The 22,286-nt window shown below is 41.5% G+C and overlaps 1 protein-coding gene across 3 annotated transcripts in view; it reads right to left on the reverse strand.

The window, feature by feature from the left end:
• nrxn2b (neurexin 2b) overlaps nucleotides 1-22,286 on the reverse strand; it is a 389,816-nt gene that overhangs the window by 178,613 nt on the left and 188,917 nt on the right. For 2 of the 3 annotated variants that reach the window (XM_051115791.1, XM_051115792.1), the window contains 2 exons: nucleotides 11,104-11,405; nucleotides 4,584-4,628 (listed from right to left, as the gene is read on the reverse strand). In XM_051115791.1, coding sequence (XP_050971748.1) covers nucleotides 4,584-4,628; nucleotides 11,104-11,405 — 347 coding nt within the window. The remainder of the gene's footprint in view (nucleotides 1-4,583; nucleotides 4,629-11,103; nucleotides 11,406-22,286) is intronic. The other variant, XM_051115790.1, reaches the window with a different exon arrangement.

Raw genomic sequence — 22,286 nt, forward strand, 5'->3', positions numbered from 1 at the left:
GGCGGTTTTCTCAAAAACTTCAGCAGCACATTTTACTGCTCTCTCTCTCTTTTTTTGTACTATTTTTCCTGAGGGGTTTGTCATGGAACCCCGTTTCCACCACTAAATAAAAAATAAAAAAAGGTTGACTTATCTCACGATTTTGACTTTTTTTCTTAGAATTGCGTGATACAAACTGAGAATAAAAGTCAGAATTGTGAGATATAAACTTTCAATTCTGTGAACTTTTCAGTCTTTTTTTCTCCTCAGAACTGGACTTTATAACTTGCAATTGTATCTCATAATTCAGAAAAAAAAGTCAAGATACAAAGTCTCAATCGCGAGAAAAAATGTGTGCTTTTATATCTCACAGTTCTGAGAAAAAAGTCAGACTTGCGAGATGTAAACTTCAAATTGCGAGAACAAAAAAGAGTCGTGAGATAAAAAGTTGCAATTACCTTTTTTATTTTTTATTGACGGAAGCGGGCTTCCATAGTTTATTGATATGTCACTCGCTCTGGTTTATTTTATTCCTGGTGAAAATATGGTGAAAATTCTGTGATTGTATTAAGGTGTGACAGAATCAAACCTCAGCACATACTGTACAACGAAAACTACAACTAACTAAATCATGACAGTAAACAGCAGAAATAGTTCTCTCTCACAAGTAGCGTTCATATGAAATCCACAGGGAAAATTCAGACAGACTTCATAATGCCCGCCATGATTCTACAACACACCAGCACCCAACGGCCATCCATCAGTCTCATCATGATGGAAAAGTTTGTTAAAGAAGGGTTTTTTAATCGTAGTACACCAGTACTGTAGACAAAGAATTATGACTATAATTATATGATTACAAAATACTCTTGATGACAATAAAATAAAACACTGCAAGATATTAACAATGCACTAACTACAATAACACGGCATTTCAGTCAGAGCAAAACTGAATAAAATGAATGTGACACAACCAAACACACAGACGAAATATCGAAGGGAAAATCACCACCATATGATCATTCTGTCACCATTTACTTTCCAGTTTTACTTTCATGTTTTGAAGAACATTGGGAACCAAACCACATTGGGCCCCATTGAATTTCACTTAAGAGAAAAAAAAACTTCTTTTGTGTTGTTTAAATGTATGTTTAATCCTCTTTCAATGGCGACAGAATGATCTTTTTGACCTAACTATCCCCTGTTGGTCCAAATACAAACCCAAAGCTGACTTTACGCGGTAAGTGTCTTTGTCCCGCTGCGATCGACAGCGATCGTCCTTACCTGAGCTCCGGAGCTGCCGTTTCAGCCGCCTGGCCTTCCGGAGACGCGTCTTTGAAATGACTTACCTTTCCCTAGAACAAAGACAAAACCGCGGTTGCAACGAAAACCTGTTCATTGAGCTCTCGAGGGCACACCGATAAGCGCAGACAGCGAGCGACTGACGGGTCCTTCGACAAGTGGCTGGCAGCTGGAAAACGACCCTCGACGCAGTTCGCGAACTAGTCGAGAGAGATGAGGACCGAACTAGCCAAAGGACCCGGGATGAGTTAGTGAGACTGAGGGGTCAGGAGGAGGAAGAGGAGGCTAGGGACGGGCCGAAGAGGCCGTGAGGAGCTCATGTGGTGCTCGTATGTGGGGTTGGAGGTTAGTACTTTAGTAAAGAAGAGCAGGTCAGACACAAAAATGGTTGTTAGTACAGTTACAACAAAGGTTTCATTCGGATTAGTAACAGAATTTAGGTTTTAGTCAATTAGTAGAGCAGTCAATTGGTGAAATCCTTTGTGACTGGATTCGACAAAGAGAGATTGGTCTGAATTGTCACGTTTGGTGGGTTTTGAGGTTAAGAGGAAACAAAAGAAACCATCCAAAAGAGTCACGACATGGGGAAGAAGCCATGCAGTCGAATGAGCAGATGAAGATGCCGTCGAATGGGAATGAGCTGCCGACGCGACCGATGGAGGGCAAACCAAACGCCTGAGCGACAGCGCTCGCAGCCGACGGCGGAGAGAGTCAGCAGGACGGGGTCACAGCACGGCACAGATGGAGCGACGGCAACATTTAGTGGATTAAGGGGTTAAATCTGAAGGTGGGACACAACAAAATGAGCACTCTGAGTCCAAAGATTTGCGTGCAAGCCGAGACGCGCTCGTTCGGCTTGGGCATCGCAGACTCCCTCTCGCTGCGGGTGGATGAGATGCAAGCGGATGGAAGCATGCACACCAATCTGCTAAAGAATACCAAAGAAAACACAACAGGAGAGTTCGACTGAAGCCACACGTCGACGTGCGCTCGCAAACGGCACATAAATGGGCGCAAATGAGTGGAAACGGCTCTGGCTGTGAGCTGTCAGTCATCTACGGCTGTCCGTCCGCCAATTACCCGGCCCGCGTCGGCCAAATAACGCGACGGAACGGCAAGCGCGGCTTTCCCTGCCTCCGAAATATTGTTATTCTAGGGCGCCGAGCCCCTGCCAGAGTTCATTAGACCCGTATAATTGCATACTAACGCGAGCGGCCCGGGCTGATGACATCGTCCTGGAGGATCTGGCGGCGGGAGGCGAGAGACCCGTCAATCAGGCCGACCCCAGATCAGCGGCTTCTGCGCACGCGACCAGATGCGGGAGTCTTTACTGATGTCAAATTATTCCTATTAGAAGGGCCGTCATCTCTGCAGGGGCTCATATATGTGAGTACAGCATATACATGGAGCACAGTACGAGTGTCTCCGCTGAACGACCTCATGCAGGAGCTTCATTATCGAGTTAGTGTCAGTGTTAACGAACACAGGTCATTACAGAACCCTTCCTACAAGCCGCGCAGCTGTGGGCGGAGCCTCGTGTTTGACGAGTCCAGTGACAGGCAGGACAGCTCAAGCTAAAGCTCATCAATGTGTTCGGACCAGTCTAAAACTAAATATAGCCGAATTAAAAATATAAATGTTACATGCACAGACTTAAATTGAAGTAATAAAATGAAAATAAAAATATATTAAAACTATAAAAAGCTTAAAGAAAAATCTACATATTTTATGCACAATTCCGCCAAAAATTCCAGGATAAAGTACTAAAATTAGTAAAACAAAGATGAATAAATTCCAAATAAATGAAAGCTACATCACATTTAAAAAAAAAACACTAATAAACATTAATAAACACTATAAGAGTATAAAACAACAGCGGATTGTCTGACAGTTCAATAAACCGCAGCCAAGATCTACAGTCGATTCTCATCTGCCAAACAGCAGAACAAACGTCGTGTCAGTGCGAAGCATCAATAACGCTTCCCTTGGAAGTTATAGAGGCTACTCTGCTTCAGTAATAATTAATTGTCCATGTTTAATAATTAGGTTAGTTGTCCTATGGGTACGTACACTAATGAAATCATCACTCACGCCGGCGTGAGCCTCCGTGACTTAGCGAAGCAAACGAACCCAAAAGCGCGCGTCTGAGGGTCAGGCTCCGATCGCCGAGATTCTGCTGCACCGCCGGGGCTCAGAAACCCTCTGATCTGTTGAATAAATCAGAGCGGCTCTTGTAATGGGGTTCTGGCCCTCGTTTCGGGCCGTGTTTTACGGCCAGGCCTGCCCACTCTGAACCGGGCCGTAAATCCACCCTGGAGAGCAGGAGCTCCAGGAGAGACGGAGGTTCTGGCCGCCAACCATCACCTTGAGCCTGTTTTCAAAAGAGCCGCCATTATCAGCTAATGGGCTGCAGGCTCCTGCGATGCTGAAAACCACAGAGACTTTCACTGAGATCCGTATCATAATATTAAAATCAACACAGGAATCTGAGATTGTGTGCCTGTAAAAACACTTTCATAAGACTGGACATTCACACCTCAGCTCACAATAAATATGCTAACAAAAATGTTACTTCTGAACATTCAAAATGATTTTCTTGGTTGTGCAAACATTCCACTGTATTCTTTTGCAAACGTTATGGGAACGTTACATTCGAATGTTCTCTGAACGTGAAAAAAAAAGGTTAGATGAACATCCAGCTAAAATGTTTCAGAAAAATGTTCCATGAACAATGTACAAATAACGTTTCTGCGCTAACGCTTGGAGAACGTTCTTACGGACCAGATAGCTTTGTATTACCGTTACTGGAAGAACCTCGCTAGAGTGTTCTGAGACGGTTCCCCGTTCGCTGCAACGAGCTTCACTGAGTTCCTTCCATCGTTACTGCCTGTCACTGGGTCGAATGAACTTCCACGTTGGTTAAGACGATAATGAATAACATTGAAGGGGAGGCGTGGCTACAGTTAAACATAAACATTCATTGTGATCTTTATTTCTTCGCACAGACGAATCGATCCCAATAACACGGACCGAGACTCAGCTCGACACGACAATTCGGGCGTTTGACCCGAGACGGTGCACGTCTGCGGTTTCTGACGGGGAGGGAAGGTGCAGGATGGACGAAACCAAGAAAAAAACCATGATGGAATGAGACAGTGAAACGAAAAGAGTGAAGGTCTGTAGTCTGATTGCTACCTTGATACCAATGGGGATTTGTGTAGTCAGTATAAGCAAACAGAATAGAAATAGGAAACGGAAATCCAGGGCAAACCAAAGTAGAAGACAATTAGAATGATATCTACCATATAATGCAGTTTGTTTACCATAGCGTGTCCAATGCCTGAGTGCTTTAGGAAAAAAAACAAGGGAAGGGAAAGAAAATATATAGAATAATGACAAATCGTGAAGTCAATAAAGGTCTTTTAAAGAGCGGCGGTCTTAAACCGGCCTTCGGTCTCTCTTTTCCTAATGTGGCTTTTGTGCAGGAGAATAAAGATCCGAATCGAGAACTAAAGCAACAGAGTCTCTTCATTGAAGGATTTGTCAACCAAAAGAAAAAACATGACCACAGTATTGTTATTATGGTTAGTACGTCAGTACGCAAGTTAATTCGGAAAACAACAGATGGCCCGCATTCCGTGAATGACACGATGTTAGTCGTTTCAAAGGAACACAAACAGGTCAAAACGAAACACAAAATCCAAAATGAAACTGGAAGAACTTGAAGCTGTCGGGTTAGTAAGAAGACACAAGAGTTAGCGGAACCATTCTCCACATGAAGAAGGGATACGTGGGAGAGATTGGGGGAGGGGCTGGTTTGAGTGGGAGGGACTAGAGGAAAAGCAGTATTAGTAAGCATTCTGATTGGCTAGTCCTGCGAGCGGGCGTGGCCTGTTTGCGGGCGGGGCTCTTTACAGGCCAATTTGGCCAGACTCGGCTTTCGAGGTAAAGCGAGAATCGCTCGTCTCTGGCTCGCGACTGAAAGGAGGCAAAAACACAGCCGAGTTAAGCAGTGACACATCAACAACATCTTCAGCAATGAAACATCTCATTTGAACGTTCAACAGAACACGTGAAGAAGGAAACGCGCGGCGCCGCCATCCTGGACCTGCAAGAAAACGCCATTTTTAAAACATCATCCAGACCTCGAAAAAGATCCCGATTCTGATCCAGACCCGTTTTCAGACCCAAGCCTCCGCAGTCCATACGGCAAAGTGTGCGTGTGACTCAGGCTGACCTCTGACCTCAAGCGCTCGCACGCCGTAACCCGGAGGTTTCTGCTCGGGGCTGCGCTTTGACTTTGAGCGACGACGGGAATCGTCAGCAGCGGGACGCCTCCAACCACAGGAGAATAAATTAAATTAGTTCAGAGTAACAGTTACCGGCCGTCAGGAGGAGGAATTACAGAGACGCTCGCCTGAGCGAAACCCTGCTGAGACTGAAGACACAAGACTAATATTTGACATCGGATTCAGTGTTTAGAGCTCAGCGCCGACACGCAGGAGATGAACGTAATAACGTGTGCGACCCGATTAAAACCGAGACTTTTGCAGGTAGAGACAAATTAATCAGGCTGCTGCAAAACACTCTTTATTTGATTGAACTGATTTCAACACTGATCGTAATAACAAATGTTCAATATTAAAACATATTCAGAAAATATAGAGTTGTGTGGATTTATTTTTATTTCTTAGCCTGGATCAAAAATGATCACCCACTTTCAGTCTTTAAAATACTTTCTTTGTGCCGAAGACAGACAGACATCCGTAACCACACGATCAGAGCAGAAAATGCAGATTCCGTGTGGGCCGAAAAAATAACTCAGCTTGATTGATTCGTAAAGAGCTTCTCACAACACATATTGTTCCAGAAACAGGTGACGGATGTGAGCGTTTACAGAGCCGCTGAGAAATATGAAAATGCACTTTCACAGTCTCTGAATGTGACCTGCACGTGCGTCTCAGCGTCTGTCAGGAAAGCAAACTGATCGAGGGTTAGTGGATGAGAGAATGAAGGAAGCTGAATTCGGAAACACGCCTGTAAAATACACACACAAACATCAGGATTATCATAATGAAGCAGGTCTGGCTCTCATGAATATGCATGACACACAGCGCATACTAAATGAGCTAAACACACACAACAAGCGGGACATGAATATGTATGAACATACAAACATATCAGCACGTATGTGAGAATGGAGAGGCTACTGTGTGTGTCTCAGCGGCTCTGCTTCTGTTTCTGCTCAACTCAGACCTGATGATTAACATGCGAGAAATGACATTTCAGTCAAAGCATGAATCCTGCTCACCCGGCACACCATCTTACTCTTATACTTCACTGATTTTAAACTAGACTCAAGATGAACGTTATTTCAGAATAATCCTGCTGTTCTCTTTCAATTGAATACGAAACACGTCGCGTTTGAGTCTCTCGCAGTCAAACGTCAGGCCGAAACGATCGAGCCCTAGACCGCAAACCAGAAGCAGTCGACGGCGTTGCTAGGTGACAAATTACAAGAGACGAGAATGATGGGGAGAAACTGATCGAGCTGCTGAGAGACGGACAGCAGACAGACGCTGAGGAGCAGAAAAGCAGACTCCGCCTCCAATCATCACCTCAACCAATCAGCACTGCGCACTCAAACATTTTCAGCCAATCACTGCAGCCTGGAACAGCAACTAGTATGCTGTATGCAGTACTCTAACCTAAACTAATCTGAATAAACAAAGAACAACAGATCTAAATTTAAGACTGATGTATCTGAACTGTATATAAAATTGTCCCTACACATAATTTTGTTCATTAAGCTAATGATCAACGAATTGCATTTTTAAAATGTAAATTATCATATTTTCAAAATGAATTCATTCAAATGGCTTATAATCAGCATACATCTGTTTATTGTGAAAAAAAATACAGGTAACACTTTATTTTGATAGTCCACTTTAGACATTCTACTAACAAGTAACTTTGCAACTGCATGTCAACTAGTCATTAGAGTATTAGTAGACTGTCTGCTTAATATCTTCTAACACTCTTATAAACTTCGCAAGTATATGTCAACTTATTCTACTAACCCAAACCTAACCCAGCAGTCTGCTCTGAGAGTTAGTAGACATGTAGTTGCAAAGTTAGTAGAATGTCTAAAGTGGACTATGAAAATAAAGTGTAACTAAAATATTACTTAGGCAGTTAAAAAGTATGAACATTGTTAAAATATGACTAGTTGCAGAACAGTTTTACATTTTCCATTTTTATTTTAATTTTAGTTAAAGTTTTAGTAATTTTGTTGTGTGTGTGTTTTTTTTTTTTGGTCAGTTCTTTTATAAGTCTATATTACATTTTATTTTATTTAAATTTTAGTTTTAGCACGTCAATTGAGAAATGTTGCCTTGGCAGCTAGCTGAAACAAGGTTATTCTTTTATTTTATTTCACACACACTGATCTGAAGTCAACAGGAAGTGCTGGTTCGTGTTGTTATATGATCATATTTCAGGTCTGTATGCGTGACACTGAGCGCTGCGTTTCGCTCTCACCTGCGCTGGGATATCGACAGTATGTTGATTCTCAGTAACGGCTCCCTGTGTGTCTATAATAGAAACGCCGAAGAGAAAATGTCACGACCTCTTCCAAGAAACGGCAGCGAGAATCGAACCCTCAGACGGCTCCCTATAAAGTTACCAGACACGTAGAGTATCTGTTAAGAGCAAAATGGCGGCGATCAAATACAGCAGCTCCATCTGAAGGGTTTAACGGCGGTGTATTTATCATAAAAAAACACACTGAAATCAACATCAGACTGTCTGAAGCTGATCCCAAACACAAAAAATGACTTCTCAGAATTTCAGTTGTTTTCCCATACAAATATAAACATTCATACATCAAGATGCATTTAATTGAGAGCCATTTTAAGTCTTGTTTTCTGAACAAATGTATCAAATAACGTGAGTTTATGATTAAAACAAGTAAAAATGTCTCCCAGTGGGGCGGGAATATGAACACAGTGAACAAAGAAGCACATGACACTTCAATTCATCCCAACATGTGTTCAAATAAAGACTGAAAAGAACAGTCCATTTACATTAGAATGGCTTATTTTTATCAAGGATCTTTTTTTTACTATTGATTTAATTAGTAAAATACTAATCTCCATGAAGGACAGGAAGTGGGCAAACATCAGAGCACTTTCACTGCTCACCACTTGGTGGCGATGCTGTGCTGCAGCTTTACATTTAATTATTTATTACATTGATTTTCATTTATTTATTTCCCTCATTCTGACTGTTATATATTACACACAGAACAAACACTGGCGCACACACACACACACACACACACACACGTTTTAGAGGAGAATTCCTCCTCTGTGTTTGTGAATGTCACAGTTACTCTATTGATTGTCTGAGGTACAGCTTTGAGTAAATGTGAGGTCAGTGTATGTCTGAATCAGATCAATAAAACAGCCGCCTCTGACACACACACACACACACACACATTTGTTTTTATTACGGTGGGTCTTTCCAATGACTTTTCACACTGGGCTAGTGATAGTTGCTATCCCATAAATCCTTGCACAAACCTCTCTGCATCTTTCCTTTCTCATTAAGACGTGTAGAGTTAAATGCGACTCTCAAACACTCAGTCATTAATCTGCATCTTCATGTATGAATGTATTCTCTGGTGTCTGGTGGTGCGTTCGGCTCAAATCCTCCATTAAATCCCCTGAAAAAGCAGCCCGAGGTGGTCCGCCGGTCTCGCTTTGCTGGTTTTGAAGGAGTTTTGGGTAGCTAAACCAGCACAAACCAACAAGGCTGGTTAAGCTGTTTTTATCAGAGTGATTCTGAACCCAAACGTCTCTCGTTTGTACTCTGAGGAGAATAAAGACTCAAGTGTGTAATTGAATTCAGTGGCGGACAAAAGATTTTCCTTTTTGTTTCCTCTCTGGATTCACACCATCAGCCAATAGCAATAGGCATTATTACAGCAGACACGCCCTCGTGCCACAGCAGCCAATTACAATCGCTCTTATTACGGGTGACAAGACATTCGTTCCAATTACAATTACCAGGGCAGAGACAGAATGAGCGAAGAACGTAAGTGAAATCGATCGCATCTCCGCGCCGCTATCTGCAACTGCCAATTACAGGAGCCGTATTGAACCATTCTTCACTTTTATTCAATCTGTGTGTGTGTGTGTGTGTGTGTGTGTGTGTGTGTGTGTGTGTGTGCATGTGTGCGTCAGACGTGTGGAAAGAAACAAAGAGTATAAGGGTGTTTCTTCAACTATACACACATTTATGTGCCAGCACTTGATTTCAGTTCATTTGAAGGTCAATATCTAAAAATGTTTTTTCCTTTATCTTTTATTTTGACTAATCTAATGTTTAATTGTAAACTATGAAAATCCATCAGTTAAAATAATGTAATAATAATAATAATAAACAATGATGTATTTTATCTAAACTAGAATCAACCATATCAGTATTTATTGTATAAAAATATTTTTTTTTCTCTTCTTATTTATATAGCACCAAAACTGACCAAAGTGCTTTACACATTTACCAGAAATAAAATCACAGCACGTCACAGCATAGAAAACAACAGTTCTACTTAGATTATAGACAATAAAAGTTTATATCAATTAGAAAAATAGCATAATTTCCATCAGTTTTTCTTTTAAAGCTAGTTTAAGAGAGGCATCGAGTGAAGAGAATAAGATAAAATATAAAGATAATTATCACTATTTTTATTGTGTGCTATATGCAATCCAGCTGTAATTTGGTGCAAGTATGCAGAAAATGTGAAAATATGATTTTAAGATTGTATTTCGAACACATCAAACACTATATGGAAGATATGCAGTTTACAAGGACAAATGCGGCCACAGCTGAAGAATCGCCTATGCATGTACAGCATGTGAAGCTCGTTTGTGTTTCCGGGCATGAACATTCATTATGTGTGTGTGAATGGAACGTCCCGCTGAGTCATCAGAGTCAGGATGGTGTTTGCTCCATCAGTTTCTGCTCGTAATGAAGCTCTTTTAATAAATGATGTCGAACACTTCTCATTGTGTTGCATACGGTTCACGAGTGCTTGGGTAAGCGTTCTGTGAGCGTTTCCCCATATTGTGTTCAGTGTGGTGTGCTGTTATTTGTTCTATTAATACCCGTTTCTGTTCTTTTCCAACGCAGACATGTAAAGTCCAATCGGGTCCGATCGCTAAATCCTTGATTTCAGCCCGTAGAACAAGACAGGCGCTCTCAGCCCCTAAGGACTGCCGACTTCATTAGGTTGGAGTCAATTTTAGACGGACAACTCTTCTCTGAACAGAACATTAAGTTAAGGTGCACATAATGAAGTCCTGAAGCAGGAGGCATGGGTCTGTATCGGTCTGGATCAGGTCTAACGAGAAAACACACACCGCCGCTCCCAGTCCTGTCAGGAATCACGCGGCAGCTGTCGGGAAGCACCGGGGATTGTGGGCCGTCGCTTAAACCAGCGGTTCTCGACTCTGGTCCTCGGGGCCCACTGCTCTGCACATTTTGTTTGTCTCCCTCATTTAACGCACCTGATTCAGATCATCAGCTCGTTAGGAGACAGATCCATGAACTGAAATGAGTGCGTCAGATTCAGAAACAAACAAAATGTGCAGAGCAGTGGGCCCCGGGGACTGGAGTTGAGAACCGCTGGCTTAAGTGACGTTTTCAACCAATAACGTGCGATCAAGCCCTTTCCTAAGTGATTCCCGACATTCAGCACACCTGTTAGTGAACGATATCCACGCAAACGTCTTTAAAGAAGTGAGCGTTCAGTCTTACCTGTCGCAGGTTTCGCGTGACTTTAACATCGTGCCAAGCGTTGTCGTTAAACTTCCCGTTCACCGGTTCCACGAGCGCCTCGAACGCGCCGGAGCCCAGGTTGATGACGAGCCACACGGCGCCGCTCTTCAGCGACAGGTTGACGTAGTCTGCGGATTTCCCGGTGTGGAGCATCAGACCGTTGCGCTGGAGCGTTCGGAAGGACAGCGTGATCTCGTCCGTGCTGCTTTGGATGGGAGTCATGGACAGATCGTAACAGAAGAACTCGTTCCCCTTGAAGGTAGCGACCGATTCTTCTTTCCCTGCAGAGACGGAGAAACAACGTGAGCATTTTCACCAGATGACTGTGCATCGACCGACACGTTCTCACTCCCAAATCATCACATACTGACGCTTAGTCAGGACCCTTTGGCGTCGCTTTTGGATGTGCAGGGTCCTCCATTGATTTCATTAACTTGCCTCCATTGGTTTGCCTTAATTTAATGGTTTGCATGCATTTGTAAAAATATTAATAATTTTATATAAATGTCTACTTTCATTGGAGCACCTAAACCCACCCTTACCCTAAACTTACCCACTTCTGAACAATATAAAACACGTAACAAGCAAATATAAGTACAGTCACAGGTATTTATTGCAGAAACTGACCATAAACAAAAGCATTACAAATAAGTCCTGTTGCATTCCGAGTTTTCTGAAGCCATACGATATCTTTATGTGAAGAAGAGAGTAAAACAAGGTTTTAATCGATGAAAATTATCCTGCTCTGTTAACGCGCTCACATCTCATTCAAACAGATTCTCCCGAACATGACGCAATCGGTCACGAGACACACAAGAGCCAGTGGCATTTCACAACCAAGGCTGACGTAACGCTTCTTCTGGCGGGCAGCATTTATAAAATTTATTTACTTACAAACAAACTGAGCTTTACGGCGGACGGAGACGGGTCGAGTCTATTCCTCTCACAGATCAATCGTTTTGCCTCGGAAGACTTGGAATATTAACACTTTTTTTGAATAAATGAAGACTGTAGCTGTATCTGCCAGTTATATCTTGTGTTTTATTGACAAATGGAAGGTTTAGGGGCAGGGGTTGGGTTACGTGCTCGTAAATGTGTAAATAATGAAATGTAAATAAAACTTGTGAAAAAAATCGCACTCCAACATACATGCAATAATGCCAATATTATTACCCAATGTATAATTTTATCATGACGATAAAATTCCCAGTGTCTTTTGCATCAGCATTATGATGCCAAGGGTCTCTTATTTAAAACAACGAAGGACCCTGCAAGTCGAAAAATGGCGCTAAAGGGGTACTCTGTGCATCAAAAAGTGACGCCGAAGGGTCCGGACCAAACGTCAATGTGTGATGAGTTGGGAGGGAAAACGTGTTGCATCGAAACTCTCTACCTACACGACGTCCAGCAGTGTTATCGTGTGCTTAATTTATTCTTGATTTATTTAAACTTGATTTATTCGAAGAGAGTTTGTGTCAATGAATTTGGAGCATTTAAACTCCCCTTACTGCTTTGTGGATTCAATAGGATTCACATTCACAATTTAGCTCAGTGTTATTGGTTTTGCAGACATTTGTTCTAAGCGTGTTGAATAGTTGTGAGAGTGAGGCTCAGAGCAAAACTCTTATTCCCAACCGCACCGTCCGCAGACGCTCTCTAGGGAAACGCGCACTTCTCGAGAATAAACAGTTTTTCTTTAAGTTTCCGCTGCTGTATTTTTCACGACTCCAGCGTCCTGAAGATGATAAACCAGGACACGTCATGTTTCGCTTCAGAAAGACGGGATTCCCGTATTCGTGAGTGCTTTCTGCGAATCTAACAATCCTCATGAGAAGAGCAGGTGAAGTCTGAAGTCTGCGGCAAAAAGCTGAGAGTAACCGCATGTACATTTATTCATTTCCACAAGCTTTCATCCGAAGTGACTTACATTACGCTTTCCCGCAGGTTCCTTCCTCCCGGAGAAACCCGAGGTCAAGCGCTCCGCTCAAGGGTGCAAAACAGCGTTTTAGAAAAATTTAAAGAGTTCAAACCTTCAACCTTTTGGAAATCAGCCCAGATCTTTAACCGCTAAACCACAGCAGCGCATTAATGTTTTAATGTTTCGCTTAATTCAGGTTCAGATGCCGCAGCTCTTCTGAGGCTTCGTGTAAAAGCTTACTGGATTGTGTTGTCATGCCGCTGATTCTGAGAACCCTGCAAATATTTTAATGCTTTAGTGATTTGTTGCAGTTTTCTTAATTAATTTGCCCTGGAGTGTTTCCTTAAGATGTAGAGCACATCTAAACCACTCTCTCTCTCTCTCTCTCTCTCTCTCTCTCTCACACACACACACAATCACACACAAACACACACTAATCTGTCCTTACCAAAAATAAATAAATAACAATGTTAGAAATACAGACAATGCCTGAAGCAATTCTCTCTTTCTCTCTCTCTCTCTCTCTCTCTCTCTCTCTCTCACACACACACACACACACACACAAATAATACCAATTAAACTGGAACAGCACTTATACTGCACATATAAAAACAGCAATTACAGAGTCTGTGGCTTAATGTATGTTGTTTGTTTCGCTTTTTTTTTGTGGACGCAGCTAAAATACAGATGCTTTGTGAAAAATAAATGTACAATTACTTATCATGTCAATAAAGCACATTCAGACTGAAACTCAACGTGCATGTAAACATCAGTGTTTGCAAGCAATATGGAATTAGGCTTGTGCCAAATTTTTTGAGGGTAACTTTTCAAGAAAGTAATAGAAATATTCATTGAAAATGTGTGTGCGTGTTTGATATACATTTCATTTTTTTGTCAGTCACCATTTTGGCACAAATTCCTGGTGTAGGCAGGGTTATATATATATTTTTTTCTTTTTCCAGTTTCAAAAAATTTGCAATCATTTTAGATAGTATATTTTTATTAGTTGCTTGAAAAGTTACGTTATACATAGACGTAAGAGAGGCGACCAATCAGATGGCAGGATGATCAGAAACAGGCAGTTTTGTGCGGTAGCGAAGGAAAGGATCGGTCTGGATCCGCGTGTAAACCGTCTCTCTCCCGCTGCACCTTTTGCTGGCCTGTGAGCTTCAATACAGGCTGATCCCGTCGCTCCAGCGAGCCTCGGCTAAAGCCTCCTGTCTGTCTGTCTGATGTCAGTGTCGCTCTAAAGCTCTTCCTGTGTTTTCTCGGGCTTCGACCTCTGTTAGTCTTCCTCTTTACGGCCCACCGATGACCTTCGGTCCGTCTCTCTCTCTGTCTGTCTGCAGATACACACGGTTTGAATTCTTATTCAGAATTGATCTGAAAATGGAAAGACTCTTTCTGTACTTTCTGTCACTCTGCCTTCAGATGCAGCTGAAATCAGCTAAAACAAACTGTAATTCTACTGGTGCTGCAGAAACAACACACGTCACTTCTAACGCCGCTGCTGTAACCTGGCACACGCAAACAGGTCTAAACGAAAACCTCAATCTGTCCTTTATAATCACTGGAGCACAGTCTGCAGCGAACACTGGGGTCACACTCACACACACACACGCATACACACGCAAACACGGTCTGTCTAATCAATGCCATCGACTCACTGAAGCCCCTCAGGCAGAGGCAGAAGGGGGCGGGACCTGCACTTTAAACAGTCTAATGTGATTGGCTGGAGTGTTGAAGTGTCAGAGCTGTGATTAGGTGACAGCTGTGTCATTTTCGTGAGTACTGTCCTATCTATGGCTGCTAATTAGAGCTAAATCATTATTGCAGTGATGATGTGATGTACATCTGAAGCACTGAGCCATTCACAAAAGCGCAGCATTCACTCGATACTTGTGAAAAAGCAAATTCTGTAACAATAACAGCTTTACACGCAACCATCAAACTGTATTTAACTGAACTTGCTGACGTCCTTATTTTGAATCCCCTTTTGTGTATAAATGCTGGAACTTTTGTCAGTCTGATCAAATAATGAGTGAAGAAAGAGATTTTTAGATCACTGTGTCATTCATCGCTGGAAATGGAAGGACGATTGGAGTGCACTGCATCGAGGGAAATTTGGGCACAGTAAATCAACTAGTATTAGATCAGTAAACATGGAAAATTCACATGCACTGCAGTACACACACACACACACACACACACACACACACACCTGAGAGACATGCTGATGCGTTTAAATGACAAAGAGTTTCTTTCTTCATGAAGGAAAGAGTGAAAACTGCTGCTGACAGTTTGATTGATCAGTGTTTCAGCTCTTAGAGAAAACTCATAAAATGCTCCATATCTCTCTTTCATTCTCTTTCAGTGCGAAACGAATCATCTCTCTTTGACTCATCTCTCTTTCTGTTGTGCCTCTGAAATTGACAATCTTCTATATTTTTATCTCTGTTGCACATTTATATGTATCCTCTATTTGTGTACATCCTACACAAGTAGACAGTACATCTACAGTATTTTGGTCAACAACGTGTGGTTATATATAGGACTGCAATTTATTATGGAAAAAAACAACAAAAAACAATTAACGCCCGTCCGTCGTCTTACGCTGATGTAGTTTCTGAAGAACATGACACAGGATGGAGTGTGTGAGTGGGGTCTATTAGAATGCAGTTACATGAGCCTAAAATTCAAGATATGATAGAGTTTAGTAATATCACACCAGCGAGAGCGCCGTTTGTCCTCAATATCTGAACCATTGAAAATGTGATATTGATTTATACAAGAGCTCAATAAACAAGAAGTTAAGACTGTGTTTCATTTTAGACACAATATTATCTCAATTGCACCAATGAAAATAGCTGCCTTTCGAAATGATCAGTCTGTGTAAACAGTCTGTAATCTGCTGCGTTCTTTTCTGTGCACTCTTTTTTTGCACAGCTCAACGCTTTTAATGTTTCTCACCACTAAAGGCAAAAACGACTTTTGCAATCTAATATCAAAGCCCTGAATATGACAATACCGCAAATCCTTCACTCGACGCTCGATGGGTTTATTTGAGGAGAGCGGCGGGCATCAGACGGGTCACGCGAGCACGACGAACAGAGATCAGACGCACAAGTGTGCTTGAGCTGAGACGCATCACGACCTTCTGAGATCAACACTGCAATCATATCATATATTCCCAATGTGTGTCTGGATGAGAGTCTTTGTGTTCTAAACATCCATACAGCTTGATCGATTCCCCTGAGAAGCAAACTGTACAAGATCATGAGCCTTGTTTTCAGAGAATATACGCTGAATTAAGATCATTTGACTCCACTGGTAAATACACCGTCAGAAAAAAAGGAACAGTTCTGTCACTGGGGCGCTACCTTAAAGAAGAAGTCCACGTCCAAAACAAAGATTCACAGATAATGTACTCACCCCCTTGTCAACCTTCAGTCGTAAAGAAATGATGTTTTTGGAGGAAAACATTTCAGCATTTTTCTCCATATAATGGACTGATATGGTGCCGCGAGTTTGAACTTCCAAAATTCAGTTTAAATGCAGTTTCAAACGATCCCAAATGTGGTTCTAAACAATCCCAGCCGAGGAAGAAGGGTCTTATCTAGCGAAACGATTGGTTATTTTCATAAAAATAATACAATTTATGTACTTTTTAATGTCAAACACTCTTGTGTCTTGTCTTACTCTGTCTGGACTGTTTTTGTTCTGGTTCATGTCAGTTAGTGTATGTGGAAAAACTCCCATCTCATGTTCTCCCTCAACTTCAAAATCGTCCTATATCACTGTTTTACCTTTTTTGTTAAGGGTGTTTGATCTTCTTTGCATGTTCACTTTGTAAACACTGTGTCTGTACTTCTGCAGTGATGTAGGATGATTTTAAAATGATTTTTGAAGTTGAGGGAGAAAATACGATTGGAGTTTTTCGACATACACTAACTGTCTTGAGTCAGAATACACAGAGTTCAGGGAGAGAAAGACAAGACGAGTGTTTGACATTAAAAAGTATATAAATTGTATTTTTTTAATGAAAATAACCGATCGTTTCGCTAGATAAGACCCTTCTTCCTCGGCTGGAATAATTTACAACCGCATTTGTGATCGTTTGAAGCTGCATTTAAACTGAATTTTGGAAGTTCAAACTCGGGGCACCATATCAGTCCATTATATGGAGAAAAATCCTGAAATGTTTTCCTCAAAAAAACATAATTTCTTTACGACTGAAGAAAGAAAGACATGAACATCTTGGATGACAAGGGGGTGAGTACATTACATGTGAATCTTTGTTTTGGAAGTGACTTCTCCTTTAAGGTACAAAAGTGAAAAGGTACATGTTTGTTCCTTACCTAACCCCTAAACAGTAAATATTAGTACCTAAAGGTACATTTTAGTACTTTAAAAGTGCTTTTTTGTACCTTTTCACTTTTGTACCTTAAGGTACCGCCCCAGTGACAGAACTGTTCCTTTTTTTTCTGAGAGCGTAGTGTGTAAATCTAAATCTAACCCACTGATACACACGCTTGTAGTAGAGGAGAGGAAATACTAGAGACAACAGGATTACTCCATCAACAGAACCATACGGATGTCAAGATTACAAGACACGGTAAGTGTAAATTGTGAAAAATAGTCTTTAAATTGTCTTCGTCGTGATCCTAACACAGACTCTAGATTGGGCGCGAGCGCTGTTGCGTCACGTCGTGAATCCATTTCTTTCAGGTCAGAAGCAAACGCTTGGAGTACGTCAGACATGCAACGGGACATCAGTTTACCGTCAGGGATTTGTTGTGTCAATCCGTGCCGCATCCAGTGTAGACGGAATAGCCGAATATAATGGGTTCTGTCAGCTACAGTTGCGTCGCGCCGTTCGCGTCCGCTAGGAAAGAGCTCCAGATCGTGTCAGTGAAACACTGTTCGTTTGCTTTACTTCACTACAGATTGATTTTTAAACAAGACAGTGTGATGCAGGCAGGTTAGAGAGACTGAAAGTAAAAGATGATGCAGTGCTGAGTCTGACTATACTGGAGCACACAGTAATGTCACAACACAGAGCTGTGAGTAAACGTGTTTTTACCACTATTGCATTGTTTCAGACCGTCCGGATGTTTTTAACCCAAATGACCCATGTTGACTTCAGAGTACGTCACAGCAGCGTCCTTCTGTTATTTTACTAAGCGAATCTGTCAGTGGGCATTAACTTGCGAGTCTTGAATGTGCCTCGCCTGTAAAAACAGACCGTTCTGCAGAGAGGCTCAAAAACAGGAAAGAAAATAGCTTTTTACTTCTAAATGATGTTGTTTTTTTAATGTAAAATCACACTAACACTAAAAGTGAACCTCAGAGAACATTCTAAAATAATAGTAAAAAAATGCAGCTCATGAGCTCTTTAAGATGGTTCCCTGGATTCAAAGACACGTCATATGTGCTCTTCTCTTGCTCTTCACTTTCTTTCTGTCTCCGTCCTCTCTTGCGTTCCGTGTGTGTTTTCGTTCATGTGGCCTCTCGCTGAGGGTCAAGCTCTTCACATGCGCCGTTCGCTCTCTGAAGGAGGGTTTAATTGCTTGTTGCCGCGGTAACACTGAGTTCTGCTCCGCCCCCTCGTGTCACACACGCACCTGCTTCATTTTCTCTTTTCTTCGTTTCTCCATTCCCACGTTTCATCTTTCGCTCCCTCTGTGCGTGTTTGTATTTTTGTCTTTAACTTTAATGAGATGAGCTCATTAAAATGTCGTCAGTGTCAGATGTCTTTAGAATCCGTCATGTAACACGTTTGTGTCTGTGTCAGTGATGTGTGTGTGTGTGTGTGTGTGTGTGTGTTAAAGTTCTCACAGTTACTGAGTCACTGACTGATATTATCCACCTGAACACCAGAAGCTTCTTGTCAATTTTACATTCTACATTTTGTTGATTAATATTTTAGTTTTGTAAATTTGCATAAACATCTGAGCTAAAACAAATAAATAAATAAATAAAATAAAATTACTTTTTAAAAAGTACTTTTTTTTCCTCACAACTGGTTGTTGATATGTATAAAGAAAAAAAAAAAATATATATATATATATATAATTGTTATTTTTTGATTGTTTATTATGTGGCAGAATTATGTTTTCAAAAGCACCTTTAGCTGTGACGTCATGGCGTGTTCGTGAGCACACGGAGCTGATGACGGTGTGTTAGCGTGTCAGCTAATGGACTCGACGAAACACGAGCGGTAATGTAATCTCAGGCTACGAAGTGTTTAACTGCCCGCGTCTGCTGAAGAATATTGTGTGTGTTTGAGAGATGGTTGCGTCTCTGAGCTCCGCTGGACACAACGACCGTCTGCTGTTTGTTCAACAACTAAGACAGCTTTTCAATTTTACCCCTCAGTGAGCAAAACAGCCGCACACCGAAGACTAATATGACACTAGCGCTGTTGAGTGTGCGTTTATGCACGTGTTCATGTGCTTGTGTGTGTGTGTGACTAGTATAGCAAAACAGTTCTCCTTTTTTTACTCCACACAAATTCAAGGTTGACGAATCTGGAGGAATAAAACAATAACGGCGTCTTAATGTAAATGTCATCAAACACGGCGTGCATGTCAAGCTCCAGATCAGACACGTACGGCGCTGTCTTAGAAGGGAGCTGCCTATGTAGAAGGACAGACCGAGCTGATTTAGACACTCTCGCATGCCTACGGAAACACATAACGGCCCGCGGACCGTCAGAAAACACAACGGTCCAGATCTCCACTGAGAATCTTGAGGTGTCCTAAAGTAAAAATGACGACACAACCAACTGCTTGTTACAAAGCCACGCCAGAATCAAGCAAATGGAACCTAAATGAATCTTCTCGAATAAATCAGTGTTCAAATCACTTGAATGAATGATTCGGTAAAGTTAAATGAATCCCGCTGAATTTGTAACCACATACTACCACACTCCTCTTATTTTTACTCTTTCTTTATAATAATATCTTTACAATGCATAAATAGAAAGATTAGTATTTTAATATGCTGTTTTTGAATGAATCAGCTCAATGAATGATTCAAATGACTCATTCACAAAGTCACTGGCTGCGTCCGAAAGCCTAGACAGCTGACTTGCTGCCTTATCAGTCATTGACTTTGTAGGCAGCGTTTTTGCACGAAGGCACCTCATGAAACTGATTTCGGACAGGCTTTTGAGGCAGCGTAACACTTTAATGATCTACAACAAAATAGAACAAAACAAATATTTAGATACTATAATATTGATTTCTCACTAGAAATAACATCAAAAGTGCAAAAAGTTAGTCAGAAATATACATTTACACACAAACTCACCACCAAACGCCATCCTTATTTTTTTAGCTCAACCGTCACGGAATGGAAAGCACAGAATTGTGGGATATCTAAGGCAGAGAAGGATACATCTATCGAAGTGAAATCGAATTTGTATTTGGACGTGCCTTGATGCCTTCCTGCCTTGGAATGCTGCCTCCAAAGGCTACATTTTAGAGCTTTCGGACACAGCCGCTTTACTTGTTCCTGAATAAATGAGCGGTTTTGAACAAATCAACTGAACGATTCAAATGACTCACTCAAAAATACAGAAGTTGAGAGACAGTCCTGTATGTGAAAGACATGACAGCATGATGAATGTAGTATGTCCAGATTACATTCATAATACACACATTCATCCTACAGTACATAGAACACGCTTTTTTAACAGTCACGAAGTAATTACTTACTCAAAAGAAGAGCACGCGGCTTTGGACGCAGCCAGTCACTTGTTTTGTTTTAAAAGAACTGGATAGTGAACGATTCAACCGACTCACTAACCAGGACTGGAACTAACTGTGTAATAATTGTCTTTTCTTGTTTAGATTGTAATGCACTGTATATATATTCTGGTACAGAAGCATCTTGGAAGTGTCCTAGCTTAAGTAAATCATCTAAAAAAGCCTAACTGCCCCATCTGTCCAAGGCAAATGTCCAAGAGAGACACAGATGAGGAGAGATGTCTCATTCTCTGCCAGTTTGCACGTTTATCGCATGGAGTTTGGAGGGAAACCCGCCAGTGACTGGTAAATGCTCACGAATCGAAATGATTCACTCTTAAAGGGACAGTTCACCCAAAAATCATTCCTGCTCCCTCATGTCATTCAAATCTGCGTGACTTTCTTTCTTCTGTAGAACAAAAGAATATGTTATACTAGTTACTGTTTCATACAATAAAAGTGAACATGGACCACATGATAGTTTTGTGAGAGGAACATTATTGTTATATAATATTCTCCTCCAGTGAAGCGTTACTCATTGCATCTGAATCGAGTCCAATTTGTAAATGGATCATTTGGAGAGGTTTGTGAACTAGATCAACTGATCCATTGAAAATTGCAGACTTAAAATGATTCATTAATTCATTCACTGCTTTATAAAGACGCCATGCTGAGCCACAGCAGGTTTTTTAGTGAATTAATCTATTGTACGTCTTCAGAAGGCCTGGATTATACAGAGAGGTAAGGACGACTGTTATGAATCATTTCTGGAAGCTGAAACGTCTCCTTGTGTTTCACAGAAGAAAGCAGGACACGAGGAGGACAGAGGTTTAGTTTCTGGGCGAATATTCTTCTTGATTCCGAATCGTTCTCTTGAATCAGGAGCGTGTGATTCCTGCGAACACACTTCAGAAGAGCCGGAGCGTGTCGGAGACAGAAGCGCGTCCCAACGGCGCGTCCGATTGAGTTAGTCTGTCTGATGCTCCTCATGAGAGCAACACTTGACAGACGACAGCACGAGAAGAAACAGATGCAGCAGAAACGCTGAGAGACGGAGGAGACGCTCCCGATGATGAAAGAGAAGAAAGACGCTCATGAATATGTATGAGTGACAGACAATCTGGGATTGATTCTCTGTATGAGACGCTTTACATGTCATTGCCAAACATCCACATTCAACACAGAGGATTCCCCTACACACACACACACACGCACACACGCACACACACACACACACACACACACACACACACACGTTTGTTGAGCAGCAAATCAGCATATTAGAATGATTTCTGAAGGATCATGTGACACTGAACACTAGAGTAATGATGCTGAAAATTCAGCTTTGATCACAGAAATCAATTACATTTTAACACATATTCACACATATATTGTATTTTTAATCAAATAAATGCAGTTTTGTGGAGCAGAAGATCTTCTCTTTCTTCTCTAACAAATGGAATGTCTTAAAGAAAGACCCATCTGTTTGCTTC

The sequence above is a fragment of the Labeo rohita genome, chromosome 7, assembly GCF_022985175.1.
Source record: "Labeo rohita strain BAU-BD-2019 chromosome 7, IGBB_LRoh.1.0, whole genome shotgun sequence".
Lineage (NCBI taxonomy): Eukaryota > Metazoa > Chordata > Actinopteri > Cypriniformes > Cyprinidae > Labeo > Labeo rohita.